The sequence below is a fragment of the Electrona antarctica genome (genome assembly GCF_951216825.1).
Source record: "Electrona antarctica genome assembly, chromosome: 20".
NCBI lineage: Eukaryota > Metazoa > Chordata > Actinopteri > Myctophiformes > Myctophidae > Electrona > Electrona antarctica.
Genome location: NC_136801.1, coordinates 39,235,309 through 39,255,439, shown reverse-complemented (window position 1 = coordinate 39,255,439; position 20,131 = coordinate 39,235,309). Strand labels below are relative to the sequence as shown.

At 42.7% G+C, this 20,131-nt stretch overlaps 1 protein-coding gene across 1 annotated transcript; it reads left to right on the top strand.

Annotated features, from left to right (window-relative positions):
• Positions 1–1,190: 1,190 nt before the first annotated feature.
• LOC306913317 (extracellular calcium-sensing receptor-like) lies at positions 1,191–20,131 on the top strand (the record flags this gene model as incomplete). The annotated part of the gene is made up of 12 exons (XM_079489905.1): positions 1,191–1,306; positions 3,156–3,450; positions 4,360–4,446; positions 5,306–5,575; positions 6,836–7,036; positions 9,825–9,829; positions 11,918–12,116; positions 13,892–14,125; positions 15,200–15,475; positions 17,716–17,937; positions 18,030–18,048; positions 19,224–20,131. The coding sequence occupies 12 exons, from the start codon at positions 1,191–1,193 to the stop codon at positions 20,129–20,131; spliced, it is 2,832 nt and encodes a 943-aa protein (XP_079346031.1).

Here is a 20,131-nt window from a genome sequence, read left to right as displayed (position 1 = left end):
TTTTACTCCACTACATTTATTTGAAGACTTTAGTTGCTAGTTACTCTGAATATGATTACAAACCATACATTAAACACTTCAGCACTATATACATTTCGGCCGTTTGAAAATAGCCTATCTGCAAGCTCACAATGCGTCACAATGTGACACATTGTCAAAAGATTTTTATACATTTGAAAACTTGAAATAGGGCATTCTTTATAGTTAGTACTTTCTACTGTTGGTACATTAAAAGACAACTTTTTAGTTTTTTTCTTTCAACCAAGGTTCATGTTTTAGGTTGTTATTAGAGAAAGTAAAAGATGAGTGTTAAAAAAAAAGTGTAATTTGCCGCTTTATTTTGTTTTAACGATTCTAGACTATATGCCTCCTATGCCGATCATTATGATATTGGTTGACAGAGGTTGGCTATACGGCTGAGGACAGGAGTATGAATGGTAAATGGTGCATTTATATGGCACCAAGGCGCTTTACATATAGACTGTGCATTACATTCGCCCATTCAAATACTGTACTTGCTCAAGGACACTTTGACACGAACTCAGGGGGAGCCTGGGATCAAACTCAACTCTATCAGTGGCAGCGGTGGCCGAACGGTTTGCGGAGTGGTCTTGATACCGGAAGGTCGCCAGTTCGAATCCCCGGACCGGCACGTTAAAATTACCACCGCTGAAGTGCCCTTGAGCAAGGCATTGAACCACAACCATGAAATGTTCTATGAGCAGGGCGTGGCTGTAAACAAGCATCTCAAGCTTAGTCCACTCCACATACCCTGGGTAAACAAAGAACTTTGCTTTTTGCTTTTACCCCTGAGCCACTGCCACCCGACTGGCCCGAGTATGCCGGGGGGAGTGGAGGCAGCTCAGTCATCCTCAGACACACACACACACACACACACACACACACACACACACACACGGTCTCGGCCCAGATCGGTGTTGTAAAAGATTACGTAATGCCATGAGGTGGGACAGGGGACGGGCACGGCACCGTGTGTATATATTAAACCTAAAAACAATGGATTTAGAGAAGGGTGGGGGGGTGTTAGACAGAGCAGGACAGTCATGAGTGCTTCTCCAGACATACACCTGTTTTCATGCCTGCTATATTTGTTCTCTTCCCTCACTCCCTTGTCTTCCTCCTCGTCTTCCTCGTCTTGTGAGTTACAGGCACCGTATAATCTGGACAGAATGCACAAGGCCGGGGACGTGCTTCTGGGCGGCCTGTTTCCATTCCACCTGAGCTCTGTGTTCCCTGGGCTGACGTTCACACAGTCCAGGGAACAGGAGCCCTCCTCCTGCTATCGGTGGGTATATATCGAGGAGGACAGAATGCGTTTATTATGTGATTTGGAAGAAATCGAAAATGAACTTTTTTTACTGTCCACTATATGATGAATTAAGACATTTATTTGTACAAATTACAAAAGTATTTGTGTTAACTTCTTTTGGTTAGATGATTATGAAAAACTTAACATTGCATTAAGACTAAGACTAAACTGTTTTTATATTTAGTCGACTAAGACTAGATCGTCGTCTGACTCAATGTCAGACGACTAAATAGGACTAAATGGTTATTCAAAAGACTAAGGGGCTTCATCTTGTGCCACCCCTTATCCCTAAACTTATTTGCCATTTTTTACTATTTTAAAACATTTAAAAATAGTTCAACTAGCCAATCTACATCGACACGTTGTTAGCTTGTAGATCGGCTATTTGTACTATTTTAAATTATTTTAAAATAGTAAAAAATTGCAAATAGGTTTAGGGATAAGGGGTAAGGGGTGGCGCAAGATCTAGGGCCCTATTTTCATCCATGCTAAACCCCTTATCCCTAAATGTCTTTGCCTTTTTTACTATTTTGAAAAACATTTTAAAATAGTTCAAAGAGCTGATCACAATGTGTCAATGTAGATTGGCTAGTTGAACACTTTTAGCATGTTTTTCAAAATAGTAAAAAAAGGCCAAGAAATGTAGGGATAAGGGGTTTAGCGGTGACGAAAATGGAGCCCTAAGGGCCTTATCTTGCGACACCCCTTACCCCTTGTCTCTAAACTTATTTACAATTTTCTAACATTTTAAAACTTTAAAATAGTGCAACTAGCCAATCTACATTGACACACTGTGAGCTTGTAGATCAGCTATTTGAACTATTTTAAAATGTTTTAAAATAGTAAAAAATGGCAAATAGGTTCAGGGACAAGGGGTAAGGGGTGTCACAAGATAAATGGTGCATTTATATAGCGCCTTTATCCAAGGCGCTTTACATAGATTGTGCAGTATACATTCACCCATTCACACACATGTTCACACACCGATGGCGGCGGAAAACATGCAAGGCACCAACCTGCACATCGGGAGCAATTAGGGGTTCAGAGTCTTGCTCAAGGACACTTCGACACTAACTCTGGGGAAACCCGGGTTCGAACTGGGAACCGGCCACTCTACCACTGAGCCACCGCCGCCCCTTAACCCATTTTGGGCGGGAACCCCTTTTGGTGTTAGCATTATGTCATGCCTTAGCTATTGAAAAATAGCAGATCTACAAGCTCATAGCGCGCCACCGAGTGGCGCGCTACGAGCTTGTAGGTCTGCTATTTTTGAAAAATCGAAGAACGACTGACTTTTTCAGAAAACTGTCAGGATGTAGAAGACATTTTTAGAATCGGATCTCAGGTCAAAATGGGTTAAAACCCATTTACTGTAGACCTGAGGACAGATTCTACAAATGTCTTGTAAAACATGACAGTTTTTTGAAAACTCATGTTTCTATATGTCAGTTCTCAACCTTTTTCATGTCAAGGACCCCGAGAATTATCTGTATTTGGCCGCCGAACCCCCCTCTGAAAATATGTTGTTCCAGGAACTCCCCCAGAAGCAAAGATTTGAGCTAAAAACGTTCGCTGTCAGATAATATATATATTCAAAGATTTGCAACACATTTTCACAATTTTTCAAAAATAGCAGATCTACAAGCTCGTAGCGCGGCACCGAGTGCCGCGCTACGAGCTTGTCGATCTGCTATTTTTCAATAGCTAAAGTATAACATAATGCTTAAAACACCAAAAGGGGTTCCCGTCCAGAATGAGTTAAGACCAAGAAAAAATAATCAAAAACTGCGTTGCGTTACAGTGCAATCTTTCTGTGTTATAATAGCTTTGACATTGAAGGGTTCCGATATGCCCAGACCATGGCCTTTGCCGTCACTGAGATCAACAGAAGCCCCAGCCTGCTGCCCAACGTGACCCTGGGCTACAGCCTCTACGACACCTGCTTCACGCTGGGAGTTTCGTTCGGCGCAGCGCTGTCGCTAATCAGCGGGACGGAGGAGCGGTTTACGCCGGACGAGAGCTGCGTCGGGTCTCCTCCGGCGCTCGGAATCGTCGGCCCTTCCACCTCAAAGAGTTCCATTGCCATCTCTAGAGTATTAGGTTTATACAGAGTGCCCGTGGTAAGTTTCCTATAGAGGGTATGCGCATGCTTAAAGTAAATGGCACATCGAGTGGCAAATCGAGTGGCAAAGCAACATGCAAAGTGAGTTTAACATTGTTTAACGTTGTTTAATGCAATCAGATAGGACTATTCTGTGTGGATGCATGGGTTGTCAAGGCCAGAAAGTAGTTTTTTGCCACTCAGTAGGCGTTCCTGCATAACTTCCTGGTTTGATGATGATGTCACGCGCATACCATCTATACTTGAATCCCCATAGCCTGTTTTATATAATTATGCTTAATTTAGCTTACTTGGATATTTGCAAATCTAAAATGTGATAAATAAATAATGTAGTTTGCATGGAACATATAATAATTGCTGTCGGGAAGAAGCCTTGTGTCTCCATATCAACTATTTTTTCCCCGGTTAGATTAGACAAAAGTAAAAAATAGCAGATCAACAAGGTCACAACGCATCACATTGTGATTTTTTTTATTTTTTTTATTTTTCTTCTTCCAGTGAAAGTGTTTTGGACACATCAGGTTTCCACCCAACAGAGACGATATTTTTATTTATTCATTCATTCATTTTTTTGTATATATATTTTTTCTACCCCCCCCCCCCCCCCTTAACCCATTTTGGGATGGATTATGTTATGCTTTAGCTATTGAAAAATAGCAGATCACGAGCTTGTAGGTCTGCTATTTTTGAAAAATGGAAGAACGACTGACACAGAAACATAGCTTTTTCAGAAAACTGTCAGGATGTAGAAGACATTTTTAGAATCTGATCTCAGGTCAAAATTAAGTTAAAGTAAACCTGAGGATCCCCTATAGGGGTACTATAGACCCACTGTTGCCCACCCATGATCTAGTTCGTACATTACAACATTACAGAACAGATGTTTTGTGCTTTGTTTTTTTTCCAGATAAGTTACTATGCTTCTTGCTCCTGTCTGAGCGACCTGACTCAGTTCCCATCCTTCTTCAGAACAATACCAAGTTTTGTCTTCCAGGTGAACTTCTATAACAATAGACGTGTTTTTCTGTGTGGATTTTGCATGTTCTATACCAGTGTCCCCTAGGGTAGGTATACCCTCACAAAAAACATGCAGTAATCCTGGTCTCTACACTGCCTGATGGAGGGGGAAAGCAACTGATTGAAATAACGTGTTCTTCCACACGCTATACGTCCAACCGGGGAAACTCCCCCCTGTCAGGTGAAAAGAAGCGGATTGGACTCCTCATGCATTGAAGGAAGCATGAGGTCAGTCCGTTGCTCTCCCCAGGTTGGCAGAGGGAGTATAGCGCCCCAGAATTAGGATTTGACAATTGACACTTGGGTGAAAAAATGGGTTACTGTTGGTATCTAGTAGTTCATGTTCCACACACTGACTTGAGGATTGAGGACACTCCCAGATGAGTGCACTTTTGTCCCAATCTTTATAAATACCAGTTTTACCCCTTGTATGTCATACCCTGAAGAAGGCAACCTGCTTGCCGAAACGTTTATTAAAGTTTCTAGCATCGTGACTACGAGCTGTGTTTTCTACCCATTTAGGCCTGAAAAAAGTTTGCTCTGAAAGAATATATTCAAAGATGTGTGCTGCATTTTTACGATTTTTCAAAAATAGCTGACCTACAAGCGCCATAGATCTGCTATTTTTCAATAGCTAAAGTATAACATAATGCTTAGTTAAAACACCAAAAGGGGTTCCCGCCCAAAATGGGTTAAGTCAAAGTTTTATCTCCTGTGGTCAGCAGATCGCCACTACTGGTGTGCGCTCCTACCTTTCCGTTTGTTCCACCACACACTGACTTACCACAATGTGACTAATCTCATCATACGTATCCCTCCGTTCCCGATCCACTCAGGTGCGAGCTATTCTCCAGACTATGAGGTGGTTTGAGTGGACGTGGGTGGGACTGTTGTTCAGCGACGACGACGGCGGCCGCGATGCCGCCCGGTTACTCCAGTCTGACCTGGAGCGGTCCGGTCTGGGCTGCGTGGCGTACGCGGAGGCTCTGCCCTTCAACAATGACCTGGACAGACTCCAGAGGATTGTCACGGTGATGAAGACGTCCACGGCTCTCGTGGTCATCTTGTTTGGATACGGGAGCTACATGCATAACGTCATGGAGGAGGTTTGTTTGTTTGTTTGTTATGAGACATGTTTAGGATGTTTAATTCAGGGGGTTCGTAATTAGAAGGAATCTAAAAATGAGAATGTATTGAAGAATGAATTTTGAGCGGTGCCAACCCGCCTCCGTTAAAGTGACTCCGTCTGTCTGTCTGTCTGTCTGTCTGTCTGTCTGTCTGTCTGTCTGTCTGTCTGTCTGTTTGTATATGTCTGTCTGTCTGTACATCTGTCTGTCTGTCTGTCTGTCTGTCTGTCTGTCTGTCTGTCTGTCTGTCTGTCTGTCTGTCTGTCTGTCTGTCTGTCTGTCTCTCGCTCTCTCTCTCTCTCTCTCTATGTCTCTCTCTCTCTATAATGTCTGTCTCTCTCTCTCTCTCTCTATGTCTCTCTCTCTCTCTCTCTCTCTCTCTATAATGTCTGTCTCTCTCTCTCTAATGTCTGTCTCTCTCTCTATATATGTCTCTCTCTATCTCTCTCTCTCTCTATGTCTCTCTCTCTCTATAATGTCTGTATGTCTCTCTCTCTAATGTCTGTCTCTCTCTCTCTATAGCCTATATCTCTCTCTCTATGTCTCTCTCTCTCTATAATGTCTGTCTCTCTCTCTAATGTCTGTCTCTCTCTCTCTATAGCCTACATCTCTCTCTCTCTCTATGTCTCTCTCTCTCTATAATGTCTGTCTCTCTCTCTCTCTAATGTCTGTCTCTCTCTCTCTATAGCCTATATCTCTCTCTCTCTCTGTCTCTCTCTCTCTATAATGTCTGTCTCTCGCTCTCTATAGCCTATATCTCTCTCTCTCTCTATGTCTCTCTCTCTCTCTATAATGTCTGTCTCTCTCTCTCTATAGCCTATCTCTCTCTCTCTCTCTATCTCTCTCTCTCTAATGTCTGTCTGTCTCTCTCTCTCTAATGTCTGTCTCTCTCTCTCTCTCTCTCTCTCTCTCTCTCGTCTGTCTGTTTGAGTACTTCAATACCGCTGGGTGACCTAAAGTGGCACTGTTGAGCAGCCTAAAAGGGCTACAGTACAGCTGTTGAGCTTCACACTGACCACTATAACTATATGCACAGTACAGTATACACACACACACACACACACACACACACACACACACAGACACACACACACACACACACACACACACACACACACACACACACACACACACACACACACACACACACACACACACACACACACACACACACAGCCTGCACCGCTCAGTTCACACGGGTGTGATTCTTTTTTGTTTTTGTTTCAAAACAATGAACAGGTGATTAAGCAGAATGTGACAGGTCTGCTATGGATCTTACCTGCCACGTCCGGTTGGTGGAGAGACCCTTATCTCCAGGCTCCTCACTACCTGCCCTACCTGAGAGGCACGCTGGGCTTCGCCATCCGTCGTGGAGAGATACCAGGCCTCAAGGACTTCTTATTAAAAATACATCCCGACAATGACCACGAAGATAACGTAGTAAGTATTTCTGTTTAGTTTTGTATTTAAATGGATAGTTCAGATTTTTTGAACTTAACCCATTTAGGCCTGACGTCGAAATAAATAAAAAAGTCTTCTGACCTATTTCTAAAATATTAGTGCAACTTTCGTTCAACTTTGACCCCTCTATCACATGGAACAATTTTTGGGGCGTAGTGATATGGACACAAAAAACATAGTTCTGTGTGATAGAGGAGTCAAAAATTAACTAAAGTTGCACTAATATTTTAGAAATAGGTCAACAATACAAATGTTAGTTTTGTGGATTCATTTACTTTTAATGCGTGGCCCCCTGTGCCCCCCACAAAATGACCGGAACTACTTAATATTTCACCAAAACCAGAGCAGAACTCGGGCAATCAATTCATACAGTTGCAACCACTATATTAATGGAAAGTATTTCATACAGCTTAAGTAAAAAAAATCTGAACTATCCCTTTAAGCTTTTATTTCTAAATATGGTATCTGTTACCCTCCACCCAAAACTGTTTACCATACATATGTGTTTATGTTATTGCCACTAGTGTTGATGATGTACTGTATTGTATTATTGTATGTCTTTAAAGGACCACTTCACCACTTTTCAACCTATCTTCATATAATAGTTCCTCAGTAATAATCATGATAAACTGGCACCATTTTTTTCTACTCAGTCTGTGTCTCATTTATTTATTTATTTACTTGACAGGGACAAAGCTCATTAATCAACATGTCAGTTTTCACATCAATGTAAATGGGCCAGAGTTAGCCAAAGCTAAATTTCATATGTAGTCCCTGGGCAGGCTCTTAAGAAATGAATGATAAAAAGAAAGACATAGTGTAGTGTGCCAGCACACAACACCATGCGTTGATGCCATGTGTGCATATGTGCCAGCACCCAACACTATGTCCATACAAAAGCACAATACAAAACAGATAAAAGAAAGACATAGTGTAGTGTGCCAGCACACAACACCATGCGTTGATGCCATGTGTGCATATGTGCCAGCACCCAACACCATGTCCATACGAAAACACAATACAACAGATAAAAGAAAGACAGAGTGTGTGTGCCGGCACACAGCACCATGCGTTGGTGCCATGTGTGCATATGTGCCAGCACCCAACACCATGTCCATACGAAAACACAGTACAATACAGTAAAATACAGGAACAGATCAACATGGTACAGGGGACAGAACAACAGCAACTCCACAAAGAAATGACACCGGTTGTAAATACTAAATAGTGCTGATAGTTACTCATGATTACAGATTTGAATCGTTTTTAGCCACCTTTTCAGGTTGAATTTGAAGGTCAGATAGTTGGAAGTCTCTCTTACTTCTGTGGGGAGACTGTTCCAGTGATGGGAGGCTCTAACAGAGAAGACTGTTTTACCAAAGACACTACGTCTGATTGGCACTTCACAGTCCCCTCTGGTAGTTGCCCTTGTTGCTCTGTCACCACTGTCCCTTCGATCTATGAACTGTTTCAGTGGTGGAGGTGCAAGTCCATTTAAGATCTTAAAAATGAGGCAGTCATCTGCAAAATGTTTAAAGCTGTCAAAATTAAATAAGTTGTACTTTAGAACTATATGGCAATGGTGGTAACGGTTGGGCTTTTGATCCAGTGTTTTTAATGTCTGTTTGTAAAGTGATTCTATGGGTTGTAAAGTTGTCTGATTTGTCTGTGACCAGGTTGTGAAACAATAGGTTATGTGTGAAAAAATCATAGCATGCATGAAGAGTTTAGCTGCATCTGTTGTTAGATATGGTCTTATGTGTCTGAAATTGGATAAATTGAATTTGATTTTATTGGCTACATTTTTAACATGCTTTTTGAATGTCAAGTTTGAGTCTAGTGTAATTCCAAGATATTTAAATTCTGATACTACCTGAATACTACTACCTTCAATAAGAATGTCAGTGTCAGGGTCTGTGGAGTTTCGTGAAAAAAAACATACCAACAGTTTTTTTTGTATTCAGATGCAAACATGAGTTCCTCAGCCAGTCAGATACATGGACCATGGCTGCAGTTAATTTGTCTGCTGCTAGTTGTTTGTTTTTAGCATAAAGAACTGTGTCATCGGCATACATTTGTATGGAGACAGTTGGACAGACGGAAGGCAGATCATTTATATATAAACTAAACAAAATAGGGCCCAGTATTGATCCCTGAGGAACTCCAATGCCACAGTTAAGATATACTGACTGAGCACCACCAACACGAACACTTTGGTTCCTGTTTGTTAAATATGAATGCATCCATTTGACTGCCTCTGTAGAAAAATTAAATGAGGAGAGCTTTGACAGAAGTACCTGATGGTGTACAGTGTCAAATGCCTTTTTGAGATCCAGAAATACTGCGCCTACTATGCCACCCGAGTCTAACTTTGACTTTACACCTTCCAGAAAGTAACAGTTAGCTGTTTCTGTTGAATGGTTGGAGCGAAAACCGAATTGCAGTGGGTGCAAAGGATTGTGGTCCGAGTTCAGGTGGGCAGTCAGTTGTTGGGCCACCCATTTCTCAGCCACTTTGGACACAATAGGTAGAATACTGATCGGTCTATAATTTGCCACATTTGTTTGGTCCCCAGCCTTAAAAATGGGTGTTACAATAGCCGTTTTCCATGTACTTGGAAAAATGCATTGTTTGATTGATAGATTTATCAAGTGAGCTATAGGACAGATTAGGGCGTCCTTATGTGTTTTTAGAAAGGTTGTGTCCATATTACAAACATCCTTTGCTTTTGAGTCTCTTAATGAGTTTATAATCTTTACCACTTCAGATTCGGTAATCTCATCCAACCTGAAAATGGGCATCCTTAATAGGATCACAAGTCCAAGTTCTAGTAGTGAAGCTTTGAGCCAGCTCCTCAACAGAATTTATAAAGAAACTATTAAAATGATTTGCAATCACATCATGATCTAGGGTTAAGATCCCATTCACTTTAAGTTCGAGTTCCTTTGTTTTGTGATCCTTATTTCTCCCAGTTAGTTTATTAAGGTTTTCCCAGATCAATTTCCCATTTCCCCTTGCATCTTCTATTACTTTAATGAAAAAAATCCGCTTTTGCTTTCCTTAAGTTCCTTACTACCTTGTTTCGGAGGCTTGTGAAAATATGCCTGTCACTGCTGTGACCTGATTTAAGTGATCTCTTTAAAGGGTAAGACCACTTTTTTAGAGGTTTGGGTTGTTTTCTTACCTTATTATGGTCAAACTAGTCCAGTCCAGGAGTTATTTCGCTCCATAGTGCAGTTTTACAGAAAATAGCGTTATAAAAATACCAGCCCATTGACTTACATTGTACACTGAAACAGCTCTCAAAATCACTCTTTTAGTTCGTAAACAAACACAAACAAAGTTGTTTCAGACAATATAGAGCAACACCAAAACTCTTTTTTCATAAAAATGTTAACTTCCTGTTGATTTGTCCATTTTTATTCAGAAGAAAACCCGGACTGGATCCATGGATCCGGATCCAGATCTTCATATAGTAAAATCAACAGGAAGTTACCATTTTTATGAAAAAATAAAACCACATGAGTTTTGGTGTTGCTCTATATTGTCTGAAACAACTTTGTTTGTGTTTGTTTACGAACTAAAAGAGTGATTTTGAGAGCTGTTTCAGTGTACAATGTAAGTCAATGGGCTGGTATTTTTATAACGCTATTTTCTGTAAAACTGCACTATGGAGCGAAATAACTCCTGGACTGGACTAGTTTGACCATAATAAGGTAAGAAAACAACCCAAACCTCTAAAAAAGTGGTCTTACCCTTTAAGGCAAAATCCCGCTCCTTCATCTGCTGCCAGAGGGCGCTATTGAACCATGGCAGAGTGTTCAATATTTATGGTCGTCACAAAAGTATGACTGCTACTCTCTATATCCTGACTACATAGAAGGTCAGACCAATCAGTTTGTTTTAGAGCCCTGTCAAGATTATCAGTTACATTTTTGGGGATTATCTGGTGAAAGGATTTTGGTTTTCTCATGGTTTTCTCATTGTCAAACCGTTTACTGGTGAGTTTCCTCACCAGTAAAGTAATGTTATGGTCAGACATACCAGTTATCAAGTTATATGATTTTGTTATTCTCTCCGGCCTATTTGTGAACATTAAGTCAATTTGTGTCTGAGAGGAATTGGTTATTCTAGTTGGACCTTCCACCAACTGGGTGAGATTAAATTTGTCTTAAATTAAATTAGATTAAATCTCTTTAAGTTTTTTCCTATTTGATTTAATACTCCAGTTGGAATTTAGATCACCAAAAAGTAGGAGTTCCTTTTTGTTGTCACATTCTTTAAGCATGGTCTCTAGGTGCTCATAAAATATACTGTTGGCTGAGGGTGGTCTATATAAACAGATAACAATAAAAGACATTTCTGGAGACAGTGTAATATTCAGCCCAATACATTCAAAATCTGTTTCATGATGTGACCATTCTACAATTAGGGGTTCAGTGTCTTGCTCAAGGACACCTCGACACCAACTCTGGGGGAGCCCACAGGGATCGAACTGGCAACCTTGCGGTTCCTGTCTGGCCGCTCTACGGGCCACTGAGTGGCCCTGAGCCACTGCCGCCCCTTAAAATTGCACAAACTATACCCAGGAACGTTAATAGCTGCCGCAGATGAATTCTGATTTAGCCATGTTTCTGAAAGGCCTAGAAAATCCAGGTTAGAGTCAGACAGCAAGTGTTCCAGTTGAGTTTGCTTTGCAACGACGCTACAGATATTTAAATGTCCGCCCAATAAACCCGTTGGTTTGGACTTTGGGTCCCAGATAATTTTTGCATGATTAAGAGTTTTAAAGATTTTCGTCTTGCGGTATTTCTTGATGGCTGGGTTTAGTCCTTTTAGTTTTTGTTTGGTGGGGCGCAGTGAGGCTGTCCCGGTGGTTGTTTGGTACTCACCGCCGCTGGCTGTCAAGGAGTACAGGGCCGCGCCGCCTGCACCTACCGCCGCAGATACAGGCGGAACCGCCGCCCGCACCCCCAACTCGTCCCGCGGCGAAGACTGTGCCACACCAGGGGCAGCCATGGCTGTCTGTAGACACGGCGAGCGTCCCCCGTCGCACACTGTCACAGCAGGTGGAACTAGAAATGTCGCAATTTTAAAAAATTGCAAAGTGTGGTTGCCGCAGTGGCTTACATATGCCCCTCCCACTGATATTGCCAGCCAATTACAATGGCTCACCCCTGCGGTCATGCGTAAGTAATTCGGAGGGGATTTATCCCCCCAAAAATAATTTTTCTGCAAGAAACGGTTACATTTTCGCTTTTGCGGCGCCCCCTATGGATGAAAATATAATCGCTTTTGGCTTTTGGTTGATTAAACCACCCACGACATCTGATTCAAATTTGGGATGGATTGGACATTCCGTTCGTGATTTTAGGCATTTTTTGTAAAATAGGCCCCTCCCGCTAACTTCGGACGACGATTAAGGCCGAACGATACGGACAAAAAAAATTCAAAAAATCAGAAAAAAAATTAAACGCGGTCCGATAGGTCCAGAGATCATGTGTACCGATTTCTGTGAGATTCAGACAAAATCTGTAGAAACAGAAAATAAAGGTGTGTTTTGAAGAAAATTCAAAATGGCGGAAAATCTATCCTGACGCAAATGGGCGTGGCCTATATGGGGAGATGCGTCATGGCCCAAGGAATACAGGGAGAAAGGAATTTTGAATTTACGACCTACGGTTCAAGAGTTATAAGCCAAAACGTAACGTGGGCTGTTATAGCGCCACCATGAGGCCGACCGATGTAATTATAAGTTAATTAATTTTAGTAAGTATTACGAATTATCCCTCCAAGTTTTGTAACTATAGCCCTTACGGTCTCCGAGGAAAAAATACTTGAACGTGATTTTTCGCATTTTCCCATTCATGTCAATGGGGAAATTTAATTCAGTAATAAATTAATATCAATTAAACTATACAATATTTCTCTTAGCAATGACCAAGCACACCATTCCCGATTTTTCCGTTCAATTTGACATATGGGTCAAGTGTGTACAGTTAAAACTGTGGGAGGAGTAGCGTTTCAAAAAAAGGGTTACTCCAGTAAAATAAACTAGAAAGGTCGCAATTTTAAAAAATTGCAAAGTGTGGTTGCCGCAGTGGCTTACATATGCCCCTCCCACTGATATTGCCAGCCAATTACAATGTCGTGTCACCCTGCGATCATACGTAAGTAATTCGGAGGGGATTTATCCCCCCAAAAAACAAAAAACACGTCATCTCACCCCTGTGAAAATAACTTTTGAGTGGTGCAACCACTCCTATCTAGCTTTGTGTGTCCCTGGGTCTGTCCCTGGCTGGCTGGCTGGCTGGGTCTGTCCGAGCACGAAAAATAGCGTTTGGTTGGTTTTCACAATTAACTGTAGCCTATATATGATGATTTGAGGTGTTACAGTACAGTGCAGGTACAGTACAGTAGAGGGACCCCCTGGGGGACCCCCACACTGTAACTCTGTCATTTCTCGACCGTTTCGGACGCGGGCTGGCTCCCCCTGGGGACCCCCACACGGAGTTGCGCCACTAACTTCATACGGGTGTGATTTTCTGCAACAAGCGGTTAAATTTTTCGCATTTGCGGCGCCCCCTATGGATGAAAATGGAATCGCTTTTGGCTTTTGGTTGATTAAACTACCCGCGACATCTGATTCAAATTTGGGATGGATTGGACATTCCGTTCGTGACTTTAGGCATTTTTTGTAAAATAGGCCCCTCCCACTAACTCCGGACGAAGGTTACTCCAGTAAAAAGAAAAAGAAAGTGTTACAATTACAATAGTCTGGTTGCCCTTTAGGGCAACCACACTAATTACATGCTTACTCGGCGCCTCCCGCAGCAAAGATTGCCCCACGCCAAGAGTGATCAGTCGGTCTCCTGGCGTGATGATCACGGACATATCCGCCAAGACACCTCCTCCTCCAGTGCCGCCGCCTCCCCGCGTTTGGTGGCGTCTCCCTCGGCCCGCCATCCAGCCGTCAGCGCCACTCATCACTCCCAACACCAACCCAGTGGAAATGTGTTGGATTTCCGTCGTGTCGAGGGGGGAAAGCGGCCCGCCGTTGTCGCTCAGGTGAGGTCCTGGGTTTGGCTGGATATCACCAGCCAGCAGGATAGATGTCGTTAGGTAGAGGATCACACGGAATGGTCGATTTGATCTCTCCTTTCTCCCTGTCGAACAGCCCGTTGTTGGTGGGGTAGTGTGGCCGTTGTTCAGCAGCGTGGAGTAGGTTGCATGTTGGCTCCATGTGTTGAGAGTGGTTTCTTGGTTATCGGTCCGGTTGTAACAGCAACGCACAGACAGTAGGACTAACACAGCCACGTAACATAGAACAAACACTAGGAGGGCTGTGGGCAGTTCAGAAACCCGTCCACCAGTGACATCATCGATGAGGAATCCAAGCTAATAGAAACTGCATGCTTTCTAGTCCTGAAAAGTTGCAATGCGAAAATGGAAGCCATCGTTTTCACGATAATAAAAATCTAAACATTTTTGTAAAAAAATATTGTTTTAAAAAAGAAATCTGCCTAACAATGATGTCACTGGTGGACGGGTTTCTGAACTGCCCACAGCCCTCCTATGAGACACAGACTGAGTCGAATTGTGCTATTTTATCAGGATTATTATTGAGGACCTATTATATGAAGTTAGGTTGAAAAGTGGTGAAGTGGTCCTTTAAATCAGAATCAGAATCATCTTTATTGTCACATCACAGCACACAGAAGTAAAAAGTGTGTGGAATTTGTTTTTGTGCATAGTTCCAATGCAATGTCTCACTGAATTGAATACACAGTGACAGGACCACAATGGACACAAGCACTTAGGGCTTTTTGTGTTCAACTGTTTGCACCAATTGTACCACTGTACTATTTGAAATCTGTTAATAGTGTTTAATCAATCACATTTATGTACCTTTTTTATTATGTAAACATTTACAGCGACAGGTACATTTACACTACCTGTCGCTATTATTTTTTCATTTTATGTCACTTAATTACTCATTATCTGTCATATATATTCTGAAGTTATGTCATAATACAAAATGCCTAATAAAAACAGTATTAAAAAAAAAGAATAGTGTTTAATCAATCAATCAATCAATCAATCAATTGTATTTGTGCTCATGTCTTCATTGTGTTCTTTCAGGTGAGGCAGTTTTGGGAACACACATTTTCGTGTCGATTCGCGCCCCTTCCAGCAGAGTGGGTGGACGCTGGTGGAAGGGTCTGCACTGGACAAGAGGACCTGGGGACAGCAGACACCGCCCTGTTGGACGTGTCCGACCTCAGGGCCGTATACAACATATACAAGGCCGTGTACGCTCTGGCCCACGCCCTCCATGACATGTTGCAGTGTGTGCCAGGAAGAGGGCCTTTCCCTGGGCACGGCTGTGCCAGTTTGCAGACGATACAGCCATGGCAGGTGTGGATGTTAATTCAGTTAACCTGTAAATGTTATCTAGTTGGATTAAGGAAAATGTAAATATAAAAAAAAATAGAAACATTGACAACGCCGGACGCCAGCTCAGTCTCTAGTCCTGACTCATGCGTTGAAGACAGTGTTGATTTCGTCGACTAAAACTAAGACGAAGAATTTCGTCGACTGCCTTTTTTCACCGAGGAAAACTAAATGGAAACCCAAATGAAAACTAAGCTATGATGACTAAAACTATGACTAAATATACTGACAATTTTGTCAACAAATAAAAACTAGACTATAATGTTAGGAAGGGACTAGTGGACAAGAGATCCAGTATAAGTCTTTTTTTATAATCAGTTGCATGCTGAAAATAGCTGATCTACAAGCTCACAACGCGTATTTTCAGCAGGTGTAAAATCAGCCATTACGACGACGTCAAGGCCCGTCAAAATACATTTTGTTCGACTAAATCAACTGTAGATTTAGTCTACTAAAATCGTGTGATATTTAGTCGACTAAAACTAGACTACCACTAAAACATTCCAGGTGACCAAACTGTGACTAAAACTAAATGAACAGCAACTCATCTGACCTCAAACCCTTAGATTTACATATATGGAGCTGACCTGTTCTGGCATTCCATATGTTGATCCTTCCCCATCCGTCCTTCCTCTTCGATGTCTCCCTTTCGACTGATACCTGTCCATTCAAACTCTAGACGGGCCTGCCCCAAAGTTATTAGTGCAGCCGCGCCTGGCAGCCGGTGAAAACTAGAGTTCTCAACAGGCCTGAAAATTAAGGTCCGGCCCTACCTGGGCCCTCATCAAACCCTGTACACATCTCCGCTGACCTTTCTATATGTTGATCTGACCACATCCAAACCCTGTACACTCAAGACACTGCCCCCGCTGCCACTCTTAGATCTTAGACATTCCATATGTTGATCTGACCTCATCAAACCCTGTACACTCAAGACACGCTCCATATATGGCCAGTACAAAATTCATTCCATATGTTGATCTCACGCCACATGCCAAAGCGCCAGTGCTCGCCCAGCAGTCTGCTGTCACCCAGGCGGATATGTTGATCTGACCCCCCATTCCAAAGCACAGCTCGCCCAGCAATCTGCTGTCACCCAGGCAGTCTGTCTTGAGAGACTACTCCAAACCATTTTCTTTGCAGACCGCTCGTCTCCAGCGGTCCTTTTATTCTTGTTTTGTTTTACTAAGGTTAAGGTAATGAATATTTGTAAAGTTAGGCATAGTTTTACCGAGGTTACATTTAGAATAAGGTTAGGTTTAGGCGGGCATAGTTTTACTGAGGTTATGTTTAGAATAAGGTTAGGTTTAGGGCATAGTTTTACGTTATGTTTAGAATAAGGTTAGGTTTAGGGCATAGTTTTACTGAGGTTATGTTTAGAATAAGGTTAGGGTTAGGCATAGTTTTACTGAGGTTATGTTTAGAATAAGGTTAGGTTTAGGGCATAGTTTTACTGAGGTTATGTTTAGAATAAGGTTAGGGTTAGGCATAGTTTTACTGAGGTTACCTTTAGAATAAAGTTAGGTTTAGGGCATAGTTTTATTGAGGTTATGTTTAGAATAAGGATAGGGTTAGGCATAGTTTTACTGAGGTTACGTTTAGGAGGAGTACCTGCTGACAATGGTCCCGATCGAGGTCACCAGATTTGTCCCGGGGTGAGCGTGTTTTGGGGTGCAAATAAAATGTAATTTGATCTGCGTTTAATTGCTATAACCACACCAGCCTATTCAGTTTAAGTAATCTCTAGAACACAAGCAATTTCTGTAACCTAAAGTTTTCTACAACCATCATGTGTGAGTGATATATCACATACTTTAAATCTTCCATGGGCAGAGAGGGAGAGAGTGTAAGATAGCACTGAGCATAAGGCTCCTAAAGCCACAAGGGGTATCGCAGGTGTTTTTAGTGATAAGGCTGGTGGCCTTAGCAACTCGGGCCACAGGAACGAGTGCATGTGTTTGGTCCGACGAGTCATTGGTCTGAAACACGACAACCCACCTCAAACCCTAACCTAACCATAACCGCAAGCACGGGAGCAGGCGCTAGTCCGAGGTGCGGACGCATGTCGAACCAATGCTCCGTCGGACCATAGCATGGCTCCCCACAGGAACGCCCCTTGTGCAATGCTAAATCCCCAAATAGTGGGTGGCGTGACTTGGCGTATACCTTGCTCTTCATGTTTCTGCGCATCACCATTTCTATAGCTTCTCTATTACCTGGAAAAGGTCAACTTCACCACATCTGTTGGAGATCATGTATCATTTGATGAGAATGGTGATGCTTTACCAATCTTCGATATATTGAACTGGGCGTGGCTCCCTGATGGAAGCACAAAGATTCACAATGTAGGCGTGGTCAAGAAGTCAGCCTCCGGAGATGAAGAACTCACCCTTGACGAAGACAGAATCTCCTGGAACTCCGAAAAAGTAATTTTGGCTTTCTATGCATATTGAGCTCACGATGGGAATGCAATTTAATTTAGACTTGAAAATGATCATTGCTATACTTTCCTCTGCAGCCCCCTCGGTCAGTGTGCAGTGAGAGCTGTTCTCCTGGAACCCGTGTGGCCAGAAGGAAAGGAGAACCTGTCTGCTGCTTCGACTGCATCGCTTGTTCCGAGGGAGAGATCAGCAATAAAACGGGTTAGTTTATATTAGAGACTTGGGAATGCAACTGTCAATTTATATACAGCTTGTGGCCAAAAACATAAATATGTTCACCCAAATATGACTTTTTTTTGTCATCAATTACACACCCCATGAAGCCTTGAATTAATGGTGATTAATTCCTGAGCCAATGGTTTGATGACCGGCATACTCACATTAATGGGCCCTATTTTGCGTGTCTTAAGTACCAGGTCTTATTACTTAACTTAAGACCTGGAGGCGTGGTCAATGCCATTTGGCTATTCTGAGTGGCCAAACAGCATTGACCATGCCTCCAGGTCTTAAGTTAAGTCATAAGACCTGGTTACTTAAGACATGCAAAATAGGGCCCATAGTCTCCTTTGAGGATTGAATTATTTAGCTTAGAAATGCTGAAGAAGTGAAGAAGTTGTCACGGTTTGCAGAATGACTGAACCCAAATGCAGAGGAACGTTCAAATAAAGATTTATTAAATCAAACACGGTCAGGCTTACAAAAGTTAGCAGTAGTTGCATGCAGAGAAAAATCAGGAAAGCCAAAACATGAATCTCTTCAAAAACACAAAGGCAAAAACAAAGTCCAAAAATGCAAACCTTTCAAAGGCACCCATAAAGTAAAGTCCAAAAACGCCAAACACTAGGGCACAGCAAGGAACCAGAAACGTAGAGAGCTCAGGGACAACCAGGTAGCACACCGGACATTGAGTTATGTTCTGACAGTTTGTTTGTGTAATGAGTCCAGTACTTATAGGTGGTGGGTTGATTGTAGCAGTGTTCACAGGTTTGTAATGGGCTGGGCTGATGAGAGTGGAACCAGGTGCAATGGGAGGTGGGAGTGGCCAAAATGGAAAGACAGAGAGAATTGCACAGAGGGAGAGATACAGAAAGAGATAAATAGCCAGGCAGAGAGCCAGATCATGACAGAAGTAATGAACCGCATCGGCAGCAACGGTGGAGCAAAACAAATTCTGCTGCACTCGGGATCATAGGATGTAGCAATGTGGATTATCTTTAGGACAATACTTTACTTATCTCTCTCCTTAAACTTGCTGACTGTCCTTGTTATAGACTCTACAGAGTGCACCAGTTGTCCAGAGGACTTCTGGTCCAGTCCCCAGCGTGACCACTGCGTTTCCAAGAGCATGGAGTTCCTGTCCTACCACGAGCCCCTGGGTATCTCCTTGACAACCATCTCACTGTTAGGCACGCTCATGTGTGCCATCATCACGGGAATCTTCATCTACCATCGAGACACGCCCGTGGTGCGCGCCAACAACTCCGAACTCAGCTTCCAACTGTTGATGTCACTCAAACTGTGTTTCTTGTGCTCGCTTCTGTTCATCGGACGACCGAGACTCTGGACCTGTCAGCTGAGGCACGCAGCGTTCGGGATCAGCTTCGTGCTGTGTGTCTCGTGCATCCTGGTGAAGACTATGGTGGTGTTGGCTGTGTTCAAGGCCTCCAAGCCTGGGGGTGCAGACATTATGAAGTTTTTCGGTGCCATGCAGCAGAGAGGAACGGTCCTGGTTCTTACTTTCATCCAGGCGATCATTTGCACAGCCTGGCTTGTGTCTGCTTCACCAACTCCTAATAAAAACACACAATACCACAGTGATAAGATAGTCTATGAATGTGCTGTGGGATCAACGGTTGGTTTTGCAGTGTTACTGGGTTATATCGGTTTGCTGGCACTCCTCAGCTTCGTCCTGGCATTCATGGCAAGGAATCTGCCGGACAACTTCAATGAAGCCAAGTTAATCACGTTCAGCATGCTGATCTTCTGTGCCGTGTGGATAGCCTTCATCCCAGCATATATCAGCTCCCCGGGCAAATATGCAGATATAGTGGAGGTCTTTGCTATTTTAGCATCTAGTTTTGGCCTTTTGCTGGCGCTGTTTGGACCAAAGTGTTATATAATCCTTTTAAAACCTGATAAAAACACTAAGAAGTCCATCATGGGTCGAGGTGCCACCTAG